A 17,152-nucleotide genomic window follows, 5' to 3' on the forward strand; every position below is an offset into this window, starting at 1 on the left:
ACTCGTTGTTGTAACCTTGCACGTTCCTAGAATGATAAACACTCAGATCTAGTAAAATATCATAGCTTCGCAATGCCGAGCAATGAGATAATAATGGGACAATATCAATGCTAACACTAATCTACTTCGCAATTGGCAAACTATAGGGCTGTTTAAATAGATTAACAATAAATATATATATATATATATTTGATGCCCGAATAATCTTGTGAACATCCATCGGATGCGGTAACGTCATCATAATTTCCGGGTAAAGTAAGACATATGCCGTACTGAAAGAAGAACATTCAGGCTGCATTCTACTGTTTTCAATGCTGGAAACACCAGTAATAGACAACGGCATTAACAAAATAAATGTTTACTGTGTTTATTGATCTCTAATTAAATCAACACAACCAAACCGTGAGTCGATTCATCTGTGACGAAGCCAGATGGTGTGTCCCACGACTGTAGCTAGCTTTCGGGTGAAGATTAAAGAGCACACTGTCCAGCACCTCAATTGAATCCACGCGCGGAACCACTCCCACGTCTCCATGGTATTGAACATTCTTGCCATATGGCGCAATCACTTTTGTTTAATCAGACACAAATTTAGATTATTCTTGCACTGTTTGTCTGGGTATTACTTTACTACAATGTTGCCAGACTATTTACTCTCTATACAATGAGTCAACTAAAAACTGTGATCGCCTCTTATCGTCCTCCTAATAAATCTTTTGTCACAATTCCCTTATTAATTTGGGGATAATTTGTCTTTGCTTGTGCCCAAATTCACGTTTTAAATTATAAGACCAATACAATAGAATACAATACAATACAACGGTTTATTTGTCACATTGCACAAAAAGTGCAAGTGAAATGATACGTCAGCAGCGATACAATGATAAAGGGCACACACAAAAACACAATAAATTTTTAACATAAACATCCACCACAGCATTCATCACTGTGGTGGAAGGCACACAATTTGGCCAGTCCTCCTCCATTTCCCCCCGTGGTCGGGACCTCAACCCTCCGCAGCCGTTGCTGCGGGCGTCCAGATGGTAAAAGGACAAGGTACAAGTCCAGGTAAGTCCAGAGTCGGCTCCTCCCCACCGGAGACCGCGGCTTTTAGTTGGTGTAGGCCGCAGGCCGGCGGCCGAAGATTTAAAGTTCCCTCCACGTCGCAGCCATAAGCACCGCAGTCTGCAGGGCCGGCGGTCGAAGCTCCCCTCCAGGGGTGATGTTAAGTCCATACCGGACCCGCGGTAGAAGATGGCCGCGGGCCGGCGGTGGAAGCTTCTTCTTCCCCCCGGGTCCCCCACGAGGGATCCCGGGCTGTAGACGCCGCGCCAGCTGGAGCTGTGCAGACCGCGGCTTCAGGCTGCCGTCTGCTGCGGGCCAACGGAACGGAGCGCTCCCCTCCAGCGAGCCCCAGCTCCGTGCTGACAGTCCCCGCTGCACCCGCCGCCAGAGCCCCGAGCCCCGGGCGCGTCTCCGGGAAAGGCCGCGCCGATCCTCGCTGTTAGGCCACGGGGGAGGCGACCTGGAAAAAGTCGCCTCTCCATGGAGGAGGCGGCCGAAACGGTTTCCCCCTCACCCCCCACACAAAACACACACAAGAAACACTAAAAACAGACTTTAAGACATACTAAAAAAAATTAAAAAGTTGAAAAAGACTAACACGCTGCTGACAGGGCTGCTGCCAGTGCAGCGCCCCCACCGGTACAAGTGGGACCCGTTGCGGCCTGCGACATCACACACACACTAACTACCCCCGCCCCCGCCCCCTCCCCCCCCCCCCCCACACGCACACCCTAAACACGCCCCTTGATATTATATTAATATTATTCATTCGCTCCTTTTACCCCATCCCCAGCGCGATCCAGCGCATCCACCCCATCCCCACCCTGCAGAGCCCCCAACTGGGGGGGGGGGGGGGGGTAGAGAGGGGGTGAGGGTGTGGAGAGGTAGGAGGAGGAAGTAGAGAGGGAGATGGTGAGGGGTAGAGTTTAAAGGTAGTGGGGGCGCGGTCATAGGGGAGGGCTGGATCCCGAATGCAATACTGCACCACTCACCCATAGGTCTCAATACACACACCATTCCCCAGAGAATGATGGGGTTGAGAGGGAGGGGGTTAGAGAGGGAGGGGGACAGAGAGGCAGGATATAGAGAAGGACGGGGAGGATGTAGAATGGGAGGTGGTGGTGGTAGAGAGGGAGGGGGAGGGATAGAGAGGGACGTGGAGGAGGAGCGATGGAGGGGGCAGAGAGAGAGGTGGGGTATAGAGAGAGGGGGAGGGGTAGGTGCTGCACCTATCCAGGTCGTAGAGCAGCGTCAGGGCCTGGACCTCAGCCTGCTCTCGTACACAGTCCGGCCCTGGCTGTAAACTGCAGCCGTCAATTCGGCCGCTGCAGTCTCCTCTGCAACCCCGAATTCATCTCCGGGCATGTCCCGACCTCATCTCGGGTAAACGGCCTTTGTTGCACCAGCGGCTTATTTTTCGGCGCCGGTCACGGCCCCATCCAAAGCACCGGGTTCGGCCCTCACTCCAGCTCCAGGCTCTGCTCTACCCCAGGCCCAGTCGCCGGCTCGGCACTCGTCAGCATCTTTCCCACTAGGCGCCGTGCGGCGGACTCGAGCGAGGCGCCGGGCGGCGACCACCCCCCCCCCCCCCCCCCCCCTGAGAGCTGGTCCCCGAAAGCAATATTCCCATTCCCCATTCAACCCTAGCCCCCAACTGCGCAGGCGCGGCTTACGGGTTCCTTTTGTGACATAGTAGGTGGAGGAATAATTGCGCACGCGCGACTGTCGGGCACGGCAAGCGGAAAAGGGATATATTAAAGCTTAAAATGTGAACAGCTCTTAAAATATAACAATTTAAACGTTAAAGATGACATTTATTCAGTTCGGTTATTTCTTGTTGTGTCTCTGGCTTCCTCTGTTTTGTGTTCTTTCTCGTTGATTTCAGTTTCGAGACGTTCAGTTTATTTTTTCTTGTCGCGTCTCTTTGTCCTGCGCTCTTTTTTGAGATCTTTCAAACGTTGTTATTTCTTGTTTCGTCTTCACAACTGTAGCATATCCTGTCTGGCATAGTTTAACACCAGATAATTTGAAAAAAATGCTGGTAGTGTCAAGGGGGCGGAGCTCAATGTATAATATCAACTACGGAGATCAATTCAATTGTAACCACCATTGGTGGCTTCTTATTTTTAAGGTATCGCTTTTTTGATACCTTAAAGTCACTATTTTTTATTCACTCTCACGAGTTTCACTTGTTAATTTTTTTATTACTAACACAGTATATGCTTTCTTCTTTCTTTCTTTGAGGTTCAATAGAGGGGGGAGATGCAAAACATCTTCAGAAGTTTGGGATGATCACCCAACACCCAGAATCCTGAGGTATTTGGTTGCACCATATGAATCAAAACTATTAAAACTGATTTACAATTCAAGACAATAGACAAATAAAGAACGGAGAAATCACATTTTGCAGCTGGAATATCAGGGGTGCGACTGATCCAATTAAGAGGGGCAAGATTCTTGCCCAGTTAAAATCATTATATTCGGATATAGCTTTACTGCAAGAAACACACACGAAACAACAAACACAGATGAGACTGAAGGCAAACTGGATAGGTCAAGCTTACTACTTGTCCTTTGCTTCTAAAGCTAGAGGTACGGCTATTATTCTTTGGAAAGGTATACCATTTAAATTAAAGAATACTATATCAGATAAAGAGGGAAGGTACACTAAAGTTGCGGAAGACATTTACTCCACACCACCGACTATGATAAATATTTATGCTCCAAACTTTGATAACCCCCAATTTTTAAATAATATTTTGGATATTTATTGGATCTTGGTAAAGGAAGCTTTTGGTGTGCTGGCCTTTATAAATCAGAGCATTGAGTATAGAAGTTGGAATGTAATGTTAAAATTGTACGTGGATAAGCTTTTCCCACTGAGAGTAGGGAAGATTCAAACAAGGGGACATGACATGAGAATTAAGGGACTGAAGTTTAGGGGTAACATGAGGGGGAACTTCTTTACTCAGAGAGGGGTAGCTGTGTGGAATGAGCTTCCAGTGAAGGTGGTGGAGGCAGGTTCGTTTTTATCATTTAAAAATAAATTGGATAGTTATATGGATGGGAAGGGAATGGAGGGTTATGGTCTGAGCGCAGGTATATGGGACTAGGGGAGATTATGTGTTCGGCACGGACTAGAAGGGTCGAGATGGCCTGTTTCCATGCTGTAATTGTTATATGGTTATAGATCCATACTTAGACAAATCATTAAAACCAAGGATGGGTAATTCTAAATCTATGACTAGTGAACTTTTAAATACATATATAAAAAATACTAATATAACAGATGTATGGAAAATAGTTAACCCAACGGGAAGGAAATACTCATTTTACTCATTGGTACATAAAACGTACTCAAGGATTGATTATTTTTTAGTGGATACAAAATTAATTCCATGCACGATTAACCCTAAATATTACAATAGTATTATTTCTGATCACTCCCCGCTGACCTTTACATTAAAAGTTGAGGGAATGCCGGGTATAAAACCTTTTTGGAGATTCAACATAGAAATATTAAATAACCCATAAGGTCACGAGTATTTAAAACAACAAATGTAATTTTTTTTTTAGACAAATGAGACACCTGGTATTTCACCATCTTTATTATGGGAAACTTTTAAGGAGTTATATATTCCTACCAAAGTTTTCAAAATGAAAAGAATAAGACAGGACAATGGACGTTAGAACATGAAATCAGATTATTTGAATTAGATAATGATCCAACTATAGATAAACATAATAAGATTACACTACCGAAATATAACCTTAATCGAATTTTATCGGCACAAGTAATAAGATTATTCCAAATTCCAAAACAGGTACATTTCGAATTTGGTGACAAGCCACATAAACTCATTGCGCGGCAACTGAAGAAACAAGAAAAGGAAAATACTATTATTAAAATTAAATCAGAGAAAGGTGAACTACTAACATTACTCAAGGCTCTTAATAAACGGTTCGCTCATTTTATCAAAATTTATATACATCTAAAACATTTCGTTGTCTAATGCATTTCGTTGTCTCTGTACTGTACACTGACAATTTCAATTAAATTGAATCTGAATCTGAATCTAAAGTAGAAGATAGTAAAATTACAAATGTTCTAGATAACTAACCTTCCAAAACTGGATATCTTAGAACAAGATGAGCTAGGAGCTCAGATTAAAAATGAAGAAATAAGAGAAACAATAAAAGCACTGAAAAATGGGAAGACGCCTGGACCAGGTGGTTTTAGTAATGAGTTTTATAAAAGATTTCAGGAGATGACGGTCCCACACTTACTTAAATTATATGCTTATGCTTTTCCGAAAATAAAATACCATAAACACTAGCAGAATCTACAATTACGCTTATACCAAAAAAAGATAAAGATCAAGAAGAACCGGGTTCATGCAGAGCCATATCACTTTTAAATACAGATCAAAAATTTTATCAAAGACTTTATCAAGAAGAAAGAGGAAATATAGTAATACATTGATACATCCAGACCAAGCGGGGTTTATATCTAAAAGACAATAATTTAATAATTTGAGATGCCTGTTTAATATAATGTACTCACACAAAACGGAAAAAAGAAGATATGTGAGTTGTCTCTCTGGAAGCAGAGAAAGCATTTGATCAGGTAGAGTGGCAGTACTTATACAAAGTACTCCAAAAATGTAATATGGGAGAGAATTTTATTAGATGGGTAAAATTACTATATGATAAACCGACGGCAAGAGTATTAACTAATAATATGTTATCCCCAAAATTCCAATTATCGAGGGGCAATAGGCAGGGATGTGTATTACCACCCCTGCTATTTGCCCGTATGATAGAAACTCTGGCTGAAAGGATAAGAATTCATCCTAATATTCAGGGATACAATACTAAAGACTTAATTAATAAAACTGTATTATATGCAGATAATATACCTTTATATATTACAAATTCACAAACGAGTATCCCGACCTTATTCCATTTAATAGAGGAATTCGGTTCTTTTTCAGAATACAAATAAATTGGAATAAAAGTGAAATTATGTCATTACAGCCACAGGAAGCGACTCATTTATCAAAATATCCCATTAAATTTGCATCAGAAAAATTTAAGTATTTGGTTATTCAAATTACCAGAAGAAATAAATCATTATTTAACGCTAATTTTATGCCACTATTAAATACATTGAATGCCTTGATTAAATTCTGGAAAACGCTCCTGCTGTCATTAATAGGTAGAATAAACGCTATAAAAATGTTTTTTTTACCACAAATAATATACCTATTTCAATCCATACCAATATATATACCAAAACAGTTTTTTTTTTAAACTAGATTCTGATATTACTAATTTTATTTGGGACTATAGAGCACATATAATTCAAATAAATCATCTGGGTAAACCCAAAGATGTTCCTAATTTTTTGTATTATTATTATCATATAACTATATAACAATTACAGCACGGAAAACAGGCCATCTCGGTCCTACAGGTCTGTGCCGAACAATTATTTTCCCTTAGTCCCACCTGCCTGCACTCATACCATAACGCTCCATTCCCTTCTCATCCATATGCCTATCCAATTTTTTTTTTTAATAATGCCAACGAACCTGCCTCCACCACTTCCACTGGAAGCTCATTCCACACCTCTACCACTCTCTGAGTAAAGAAGTTCCCCCTCATGTTACCCCTAAACTTCTGTCCCTTAATTCTGAAGTCATGTCCTCTTGTTTGAATCTTCCCTATTCTCAAAGGAAAAAGCTTGTCCACATCAACTCTGTCTACCCCTCTCATCCTTAACCTCCTGCGCTCCATTGGACAGTGGATTATTGGGCAGTGCATATTAACACCCACCCCCGCCCCCGATCAGTCTGAAGAAGGGTTTTGGCCCGAAACGTTGCCTATTTCCTTCGCTCCATAGATGCTGCTGCACCCGCTGAGTTTCTCCAGCTTTTTTGTGTAACCTTAAGAATATAATTTACTGGTTGGATGGCTCTCCTCAACAGACGGAATGGATAAGAATGGAGAAAGAGGATTGTTCTCCGTGTGATATAGGAGCGATCATCTTCTCCCCAACAAAACTTAACAACACAATATATAAAAAGAATCCAATGATCCATAATACCTTAAGGATTTGGAAACAAATAAAATTAACTTTAAAATTAAGAAACCTATCAGTGCTAACGCCAATAGTGAATATACCAGCATTTAAACCATCTCTTATTGATAAAACACACAATGGGAAAGAATCGGAATTAAAAAGGAAGGCGACATGTATGCAATGGGTACACAAAAAAGCTGGAGAAACTCAGCGGGTGCAGCTGCATCTATGGAGCGAAGGAAATAGGCAACGTTTCGGGCTGAAACCCTTCTTCAGTCTGCGTTATCTCTGTATGAATTGGGTAATGGTTTATAATTTCAACAATCTATATTACTAAAACTCTGTTCTTGACCGGTTTTGGCCTTCTGTGCTGCGGTTTCCGAGAGTACGCCACCACCTACGGCCGTCATTTTTGGCCACCTCGCTCAGAGCCCCCCTCCGCCGCATGTGTGCCGAGGATTTTTCCTGTCGATGAAAATTGACAGAGATATTAATGTTTTTACAACATTCCCCATTCTCTCTGCTGCCCCCGCTGGAGGGAGAGGGAGGAATATGAAACCAGGAAGTGGTGTGCCTCAATTAGTCTCTGCAAGTGGTGTGCCTCAATCAGTCTCTGCAAATGGTGTGCCTCAATCAGTCTCTGCAAATGGTGTGCCTCAATCAGTCTCTGCAAGTGGTGTGCCTCAATCAGAGCTTTGAATGAAGAAATGTCTCCACAGCTGTAAGTACCCATAATGTGATTTGAAAATGGTTAGTTTGAGGAAAAAAAGCACTGCCTGTAAATGGTTGTTTGGGGGGGTTTGGGTAAAATGGCACCCTCTCTCTCTCCCCCTTCTCTTTCTCCCCACCTCTCTCTTCTGTCTCTCTCCCGATCCCTTTCTCCCTATTCCTCTTTCTCCCTGTCCCCCTCCCTCTCTCCCCCCTCTCCTCCACTCTAACCCCTCCCCCACCGTCCCTCCCCTAACCCCCCATTCCCTCCACACACCCCTACCCCCCCTTCTCTCCACTCTCTCTCCCCCCTCCCCTCACCACCCTCTCAGCACACCCTCTCTCCATCTCACCCCCTTCTCCCCTCTCTCTCCCCCCCCCCCCTTCCACACCCCTACCCACTTCCCTCCACCCCTCCCTCCCCCCTCCCTGCTCCCCACCTCACCCCTCTCTCAGCACCTTCTCTCTCTCCCCTCACCCACCCTTCCTCTTCTCCTCCTCTCCACCCCCTATCCCTCTTGCCCCTCTCGCTCTCTCTCTGCCCTCACTCTCCAACCCCCCTCCCCCTCCCTCTCTAGATGTGACTGCAAGTTGGGGGCTATGTGACAGTAGATAGGGTGGTTATGGGGTAATAGGAGAAAATTAATAATATTAATAGAATATCAAGGGGGGTAATTAGCGTGAGTGCGGGGGGGGGGGGGGATAGTTAGTGTGTGTGACGCTGCATGCCGCCTCCCCCCCCCCCCCCACAACAGGGAACAGACCCAACGGGTCTGCACTTGGTCTAGTAGACTATGTTATTCAAAAACTAGGCTGAATAAATTTTATTCAAGTATTTCTCCCATCTGTGATAAATGTCTTTCTCAAAATGCCAATATTACACATTCTTTTGTTTCCTGTATAAAACTTCATAAATTTTGATGTGATATTTTTGATATATTCACAAATCTATTCAAGACAAAAAATGGAACATAATACTGAAATGATTATATTTGGAGTAACGGGAGACGGGAACAAATTAAAGATATGCCAAAATTCATTTTTTTAATTATGGGTTAATAATAGCAAAAATCTTATAGTTACAATTTGGAAAAATGCAACTATACCAACGCTCAAAAAGTGGATTAGAAATATGTTGGACACAGCACAGCTGGAAGAAATGCGACTCCTCCTAATAGATAAACAAGACCAATTCTTAATGAGTTGGTCTCCATTTATTGACTTTTTGGATTCATATGGTGCAACAGCATTGTAAAACCAATTGTTTCAAGTCTGGGGGAAAGATGATCAACAATATAAAAACTCATCTCCTACCGCCTATTTGCTAATCTCTCTCTTGCTCCTTCTTCTTTCTTACTTCTCTTCCTCACTATCTCTTTCTTTTTTTATGCACACTACACATTTTTCTACTCTCTACTATCTCTCTCTTTCTCATTTCTCTCTTTAAAAAAAATGAAGTTGTACAGAGAATGTATCATATCAACATATATTCGGTGCCTGAAAAAAGGTACCACTGTATTGTACTTACTTCTAATAAATATAATAACTAAAATAAAAAAATAATAAGAGTCCAACTTTGGTCTTAACTAATGTATTCCTCTTCACAGAAGTAAAGAAGGAACAACAAATGCTGGTTTACAAAGAGAGACACAATCTCCTGGAATAACGTGCACATCTGGAGAACATGGACAGGCAACATTCTAGGTCAGGACCCTTCTTCAGACTGCTTGGTGTGGGCTGGGGGTGGAGAAAGTTGGAAAGGAGGTGGGAGTGGTCGCATTAGATTCGGGACCCTTCTTCAGACTGAGTGGAGAGGATGGGGGGGGGGGAGCTGGAAAAGAGAGATGGGGTCTGGACAAAGCCTTGCAAGTGACAGGTGGACACAAAATGCTGGAGTAACACAGAAGAACATGCAGCATCTCCCGAGAGAAGGAATGGGTGACGTTTCAGGTTGAGCCCCTTCTTCAGAAGTGATAGGTGGATATAGGTGAGGGAGACATAAGAAACTGCAGATGCTGGAATCTTGCATTGAACACAATTTAGTTAGATGCAGAGAATCTCTTGCCAGAGTCGGGGAATCGAGGACCAGAGGGCATGGGTTCAAAGTGAAGGGGAAAAGATTTAAAAGGAAACTGAGGGGTAACTTTTTCACACAGAGGGTGGTGGGAGTATGGAACAAACTGTCAGAGGAGGTAGTTGAGGCTGTGACTATCCCAAGAAACAGTTAGACAGTTACATGGATAGGACAAGTTTGGAGGGATATGGACCAAACACAGGCAGGTGGGATTAGTGTAGCTGGGACATGTTAGTCGGTGTGGGCAAGTTGGGCCGAAGGGCATGTTTCCACACTGTATCACTCTATGACTAACACAGAGTGCTGGAGTAACTCAGCGGGTCAGGCAGCATCTCTGGAGAACATGGATATGTGACATTTCAGAGTGCTGGAGTAACTCAGCGGGACAGGCAGCATCTCTGGAGAGAAGGAATGGGTTCTCCAGCAGGTGGTCAAGGCGGGTGAAACCCTTGGCACACCCAGCACACAAAATGGTCTCTCTCCGGTGTGTATCCACTGGTGCTCCCACAGCCCGAATGCTGTCTTGTTACAGTGGGAGCAGCTGCTCGCCGGCGTGGGTCCGCTGGTGCTGCCGCAACCCCCGCGAGCTGTCAAACCCCTCAGTGCAGTACGGGCAGTCATAGGGCTGGCCACTGGTGTGCATGCGCTGGTGAGACTGAGCGTGGGAGGCCGTGGCAAAGTGCTCTCCACGCACCGGACTCGGGATGGGATGGTCGCTGGTGTGCACCCGCTGGTGGGACAGCAGCTTGGTGGAGCTGGTGAAGCCCTTGCCGCACTGGACGCAGGTATAGGGACGCTCGCCGGTGTGGGTGTGCTGGTGCTCCTTCAGGTGACTGGACTGGGTGAAGCCCTTGCCACACTGGGTGCAGGTATAGGGACGCTCGCCGGTGTGGGTGCGCTGGTGGGACAGCAGGTTGCTGGAGTGGGTGAAGCCCTTGCCACACTGGGCACAGGTGTAGGGACGCTCGCCGGTGTGGGTGCGCTGGTGGGACAGCAGGGTGCTAGAGTACATGAAGCCCTTGCCGCACTGGGTGCAGGTGTAGGGGCGCTCGCCGGTGTGGGTGCGCTGGTGCTCCTTCAGGTGACTGGACTGGGTGAAGCTCTTGCCACACTGGGCGCAGGTATAGGGACGCTCACCGGTGTGGGTGCGCTGGTGGGACAGCAGGGTGCTGGAGCGGGTGAAGCCCTTGCCGCACTGGGTGCAGGTGTGGGGGCGCTCGCCAGTGTGGATGCGTTGGTGCGACAGCAGGTAGTTGGACTTGATGAAGCCCTTGCCGCACTGGACGCAGGTGAAGGGGAGCTCGCCGGTGTGGGTGCGCTGGTGCACAAGCAGGCTGCTGGACTCGGTGAAGCCCTTGCCGCACTGGGCACAGGTGTAGGGCTGCTCCACGGTGTGGGTGCGCTGGTGGGACAGCAGCTTGGAGGAGCGGATGAAGCCCTTGCCGCACTGGGCGCAGGTGAAGGGGCGCTCACCGGTGTGGGTGCGCTGGTGGGACAGCAGGTTGGAGGAGCGGATGAAGCCCTTGCCGCACTGGGCGCAGGTGAAGGGGCGCTCGCCGGTGTGGGTGCGCTGGTGCTCCAGCAGGCTGCTGGACTGGGTGAAGCCCTTGCCGCACTCGGCGCAGGTGTAGGGGCGCTCGCCAGTGTGGGTGCGCTGGTGCATCAGCAGGTAGCTTGAGCGGGTGAAGCCCTTGCCACAGTCGTTGCAGGTGTAGGGTCGTTCCCCGGTGTGCAGGTGCCTGTGCTCATTCAGGACCGATGATGACTTGAAGCATTTGCCACAGTCGGAGCAGTCGAAGGGGCGTTCTCCCGTGTGTACTCGCCGGTGGATCTCCAGATGGCTCGGGCGCTGAAATGCCTTGCCACACACGTCGCACTCATAACGCTTGTCCTTGTCGTGCCCCGTCATGTGGTTCTCCATCGTAGCTCAGCCCGCACACCGAGCAGATGGGGGGGCGCTCACCGGCCACACTCAATGACCGCTAACGTCCCTGTGTGTCCGTCCACAGCAACGGCTCCCAAACCCTGCAGGAGGGGAACACAGAGGGTCAACAAGCTGGCAAACAGGACATTACTAACACATATTGGGTGCAATGGCGCAGCGCTACAGCTGCTGCCTCACCGCCAGAGACCCGGGTTCGATCCTGACTACGGGTGATGTCTGTGTGGAGTCTGTACGTTCTCCCCTTGACCTGCTTGGTTTTTACTCCGGGTGCTCCAGTTTCCTCCAACATTTCAAAGACTTTCAGGGTTGTAGATTAATTGGCCTATGCAAAATTGTGTCTATCTTCTCCACAGATGCTGTCTGACCCGCTGAGTTACTCCAGCACTTTGTGTCTATCTTCCCCAACACATTTTCTCTTTCTCTCTATCCATCTTTGTCTCTGTCTCTGCCTATGTCTCTCTCACTTTCTCTGTCTCTCTGTGTCTCTCCCTGTCCCTCCCTCTCTGTCCATCCCCCCCTCTTCGTCCCCTTCTTCCTCTCTCTCTTTTTCCCTTAACATATTTAAAGAAGCTTTTCCTGTCCTTTATATTCCTGGCCAGCTTCCGTTCGTACTTCATCTATGCAGCCCGTATTGCCCGTTGTGTTTCCTTCTGTTGTCCGATGAAAGCTTCCCAATCCTCTGGCTTCCGGATACTCTTTGCCGCGTTATACATCTTTTCTTTTAGTTTTATTCTATCCCTAACGTCTCTTGTCAGCCACGGTTGCCTCCTACTCCCCTTAGAATCTTTCTTCCTTTTTGGAATGAAATGATCCTGTGTCTTCTGGATTATGCCCAGAAATTCCTGCCATTGCTGTTCCACCATTGCTGTTCCACCATTGCTAGTATCATTTTCCAGTCTACTTTGGCCAGCTCCTCTCTCATGGCTTCATAGTCCCCTTTGTTCAACTGCATCACTGACACTTCCGATTTAACGTTCTCCTTCTCAAATTGCAGATTAAAACTAATCATATTATGATCACTACCTCCAAGTGGTTCCTTTACCTCGAGTTCTCTTATCATATCTGGTTCATTGGACAACACCAAATTCAGAATTGCCTTTTCTCTGGTCGGCTCCATTACAAGCTGCTCCAAGAATCCATCTCGGAGGCATTCTACAAACTCTGTTTCTTCAGTATTCAGTATTCATTTAATATCATTTTCACTGAGTACTTGCATACACAGAGGAAAGAAAAAAAACGTTACTCGGTCAGTTTCCATTCAGTGTCGTTAATAAAAAAAGGATAAATACATAGAGCTTTAAAAGCAAGTTAAAATGACCATGTCTAAAAACAAAAAGTAGGCCTAAAATTTACAATAGAATAAAAACCGACATTCCGACCGACAGTGGCTTTACTTTGACAGGTGCCTAACTGTCAAAGTATGGACGAGGTTGAATGTGTTTGTGAACAATATTTGGGGAGGGGACACAGTCCGTTAATCAGTCTTATTGCCTGTGGGAAGAAGCTGTGGAGCCTGCTGGTTTTGCAGCTGATGCTCCTGTACCTCTTCCCAGATGGCAGAATGGAGAAGATGTGGTGTGATGGGTGGTAGGGGTCCTGGATGATGGATATGGCTCTACTGATGCTCCGCTTCTTGTAGATCTCCAACAGCAAAGGGGGCGGGGCACCAATGATCCTGCTGGCTGTCTTCATTATATGTTGAGTTGATATTGTTTGTAAGCCTTGCAGATCCCAAAACAGGAAGTGATGCCATAGGTCAGTATGCTTTCGATGGTGCCCCCGTAGAAGGTCCTTAGATGAGCAGTAGGGATACCTGCTTTCCTTAGTCTCCGGAGAGGGTGGAGCCCCTGCTGAGCTATTTTGATCACTGCTGTAATGTTGATCGTAGAGGTCAGGTCACCCGACAGATGGAGTCCAAGGAACTACACACTGCTGACTCTAGCTTATCCACGTCAACTCTGTCTATCCCTCTCATCATTTTAAAGACCTCTATCAAGTACCCCCTTAACCTTCTGCGCTCCAAAGAATAAAGCCCTAACTTGTTCACCCTTTCTCTGTAACTTAGTTGCTGAAACCCAGCCAACATTCTAGTAAATATCCTCTGTACTCTCTCTATTTTGTTGACATCCTTCCTATAATTAGGCGACCAATAAAGGCCAGCACACCAAATGCTTTCTTTACCACACTATCTACATGAGATTCTACTTTCAGGGAACTGTGCACAGTTATTCCCAGATCCCTCTGTTCACCTGCATTCTTCAATTCCCTCCCATTTACCATGTATGTCCTATTTTGATTTGTCCTGCCAAGATGTAGCACCTCACACTTATCAGCATTAAACTTCATCTGCAATCTTTCAGCCCATTCTTCCAACTGGCATAAATATCTCTGTAGACTTTGAAAATCTACTTCATTATCCACAACCCCACCTATCTTAGTATCATCTGCATACTTACTAATCCAATTTACCACACCATCATCCAGATCATTGATGTACATAACAAACAACAGTGGATCCAACACAGATCCCTGTGGCACCCCACTAGTCCCTGGCCTCCAACCTGACAAACAACCATCCACCATTACTCTCTGGCATCTCCCATTCAGCCACTGTTGAATCCATCTTGCTACTCCATCATTAATACCCAATGTGCAGCGGAGTGTGATGTTGTTTTCCAACCCTCCTGAAATCATCACCATTTCCTTATTTTTTTTCACATTGAGAGTGAGGTTGTGAGATCTGCACCATTCCGTAAGCAGCTCCACCTCCATCCTGTTCGCTGACTCATTATTGTCGCTGATGAGACCCACCAAGTTCAAGTGAGTTTATTGTCATGTGTCCCTGTATAGGATAATGAAATTCTTGCTTTGCTTCAGCACACAGAACATAGTAGGCATTTACTACAAAACAGATAAGTGTGTCCATATACCATATAACCATATAACAATTACAGCACGGAAACAGGTCATCTCGACCCTTCTAGTCCGTGCCGAACACATAATCTCCCCTAGTCCCATATACCTGCGCTCAGACCATAACCCTCCATTCCCTTCCCATCCATATAACTATCCAAATAATTTTTAAATGATAAAAACGAACCTGCCTCCACCACCTTCACTGGAAGCTCCCTGTGTGTCTCATATTTATACCAGGATATAAATATATACACACATGAATAATAAACCGATAAAGTGCAAATAACAGAAAGTGGTTATTAATTAATAATCAGAGTTTTGTCCGAGCCAGGTTTAATAGCCTGATGGTGGTGGGGAAGTAGCTTTTCCTGAACCTGGTTGTTGCAGTCTTCAGGCTCCTGTACCTTCTACCTGAAGGAAGCATGGAGATGAGTGTGTGGCCAGGATGGTGTGGGTCTTTGATGATACTGCCAGCCTTTTTGAGGCAGCGACTGCGATAAATCCCATTGATGGAAGGAAGGTCAGAGCCGATGATGGACTGGGCAGTGTTTACTACTTTTGTTAGTCTTTTCCTCTCCAGGGCGCTCAAATTGCCGAACCACGCCACGATGCAACCGGTCAGCATGCTCTCCACTGTGTACCTGTAGAAGTTAGAGAGTCTTCCTTGACAAACCGACTCTCCGTAATCTTCTCAGGAAGTAGAGGCGCTGATGAGCTTTCTTGATAATTGCATTAGTGTTCTCGGACCAGGAAAGATCTTCAGAGATGTGCACGCCCAGAAATTTGAAGCTCTTGACCCTTTCAACCATCGACCCGTTGATATAAATGGGGCTGTGGGTCCCCCTCCTACTCCTTCCAAAGTCCACAATCAGTTCCTTGGTTTTGCTGGTGTTGAGGGCCAGGTTATTGCGCTGGCACCATATGGACAGTTGCTCGATCTCTCTTCTGTACCCTGACTCATCCCCATCAGTGATGCGCCCCACAACAGTGGTGTCGTCAGCGAACTTGATGATGGAGCTCGCTCTGTGATTGGCTACGGTCATGGGTATAGAGTGAGTACAGTTGGGGGCTGAGCACGCAGCCTTGGGGTGCTCCCGTGCTGATTGTTATCTAGGCTGACACATTTCCACCAATACGAACAGACTGTGGTCTGTGAATGATGAAGTCGAGGATCCAATTGCAGAGGGATGCGCAGAGACCCAGGTCTGCGAGTTTGGTAACCAGTTTGGAGGGGATGATTGTGTTAAATGCCGAGCTCTAATCGATGAATAACAGCCTGACATTTGAGTTTTGTTGTCCAAGTGGTCCAGTGCAGAGTGGAGGGCCAGCGAGATCGCATCCACCGTTGATCTGTTGTGGCGGTAAGCGAACTGCAGTGGGTCCAGGTTTTTGTTGAGGTAGGAGTTGATCTTCGCCATGATCAACCTCTCAAAGCACTTCATCACCACCGGCATTAGTGCCAATGGTCGATAGTCATTGAGGCACGTCACCTTACTCTTCTTGGGCACTGGTATAATTGATGCCCTTTTAAAGCAGGTGGGGACCTCAGACCTCAGAAGTGAGAGGATGAAAATGTCCGTAAAAACTCCAGCCAGTTGGTCCGCACAGGATTTTAGAACACGACCGGGTATTCCATCAGGTCCAGGTGCTTTTTGGGGGTTCACCCCTCTGAAGAATTTCCTGATGTCGGCCTGTGACTGAGACTGAAATGCCTTCACAGCGAATGGGGGATCGGGAAGGCACATCAGCATTCTCCCTATCAAAGCGTGCGTAAAACGCATTGAGCTCGTCAGGGAGTGATGTTTCGCCGACATTCGAGCTGCCTCCTGATTTTGCCTTGTAGTAGGTGATTGCATTCAGGCCCCGCCACAGCTGCCGAACATCTGTTTCATCCTCCAGTTTGGAGTAGAAGTCCCTTTTCGCCTTTTTTGATGGCCTTACCAAGGTCGTATCTGGACTTTATGTAGGCCACTGTATCATTGGAAGCAAATGCCCTGTGTCTGGACTTCAGAAGAGTGTGGATCTCAAAGATCACCCAAGGTTTCTGATTGGGAATCACTTGGAACGTTTTTGTAGGGATGCAGTCCTCCACACATTTCTTTACGAAGTCTGTAACGACCGCCGCATTCGTTGAAGTCCATTGCCGAGTCCTTGAACATTGCCCAGTCTACAGACTCCAAACAGTCCTGGAGTTGTCGTTCCCCCCCCCCCCCCCCCCCCCCCCGACCAGCTCTGTACTGTCCTCACTTCTGGGGGTGCGCTGTTGTGTCATCACCGAACTTGTTGATATAGTTGTTGCTGAGTCTAGCAGTACAGTCATGAGTAAGCAGACTAAACAGCAGGGAGCTTAGGACACAGC

The 17,152-nt window shown here is 46.2% G+C and overlaps 1 protein-coding gene across 2 annotated transcripts in view; it reads right to left on the bottom strand.

Annotated features, from left to right (window-relative positions):
* Positions 1-9,030: 9,030 nt before the first annotated feature.
* Positions 9,031-17,152, bottom strand: part of LOC129716029 (zinc finger protein 229-like) — an 11,465-nt gene continuing 3,343 nt past the window's right edge. Inside the window, exons 2-3 of one of the 2 annotated variants that reach the window (XM_055665901.1) lie at positions 12,920-13,086; positions 9,031-11,957 (exon numbers count right to left, since the gene is read on the bottom strand). In XM_055665901.1, coding sequence (XP_055521876.1) covers positions 10,459-11,853 — 1,395 coding nt within the window. In that variant the 5' untranslated portion in view covers positions 11,854-11,957; positions 12,920-13,086 and the 3' untranslated portion in view covers positions 9,031-10,458. The remainder of the gene's footprint in view (positions 11,958-12,919; positions 13,087-17,152) is intronic. The other variant, XM_055665900.1, reaches the window with a different exon arrangement.

The sequence above is a fragment of the Leucoraja erinacea genome, unplaced genomic scaffold (genome assembly GCF_028641065.1).
Source record: "Leucoraja erinacea ecotype New England unplaced genomic scaffold, Leri_hhj_1 Leri_1617S, whole genome shotgun sequence".
Taxonomy (NCBI): Eukaryota; Metazoa; Chordata; class Chondrichthyes; order Rajiformes; family Rajidae; genus Leucoraja; species Leucoraja erinaceus.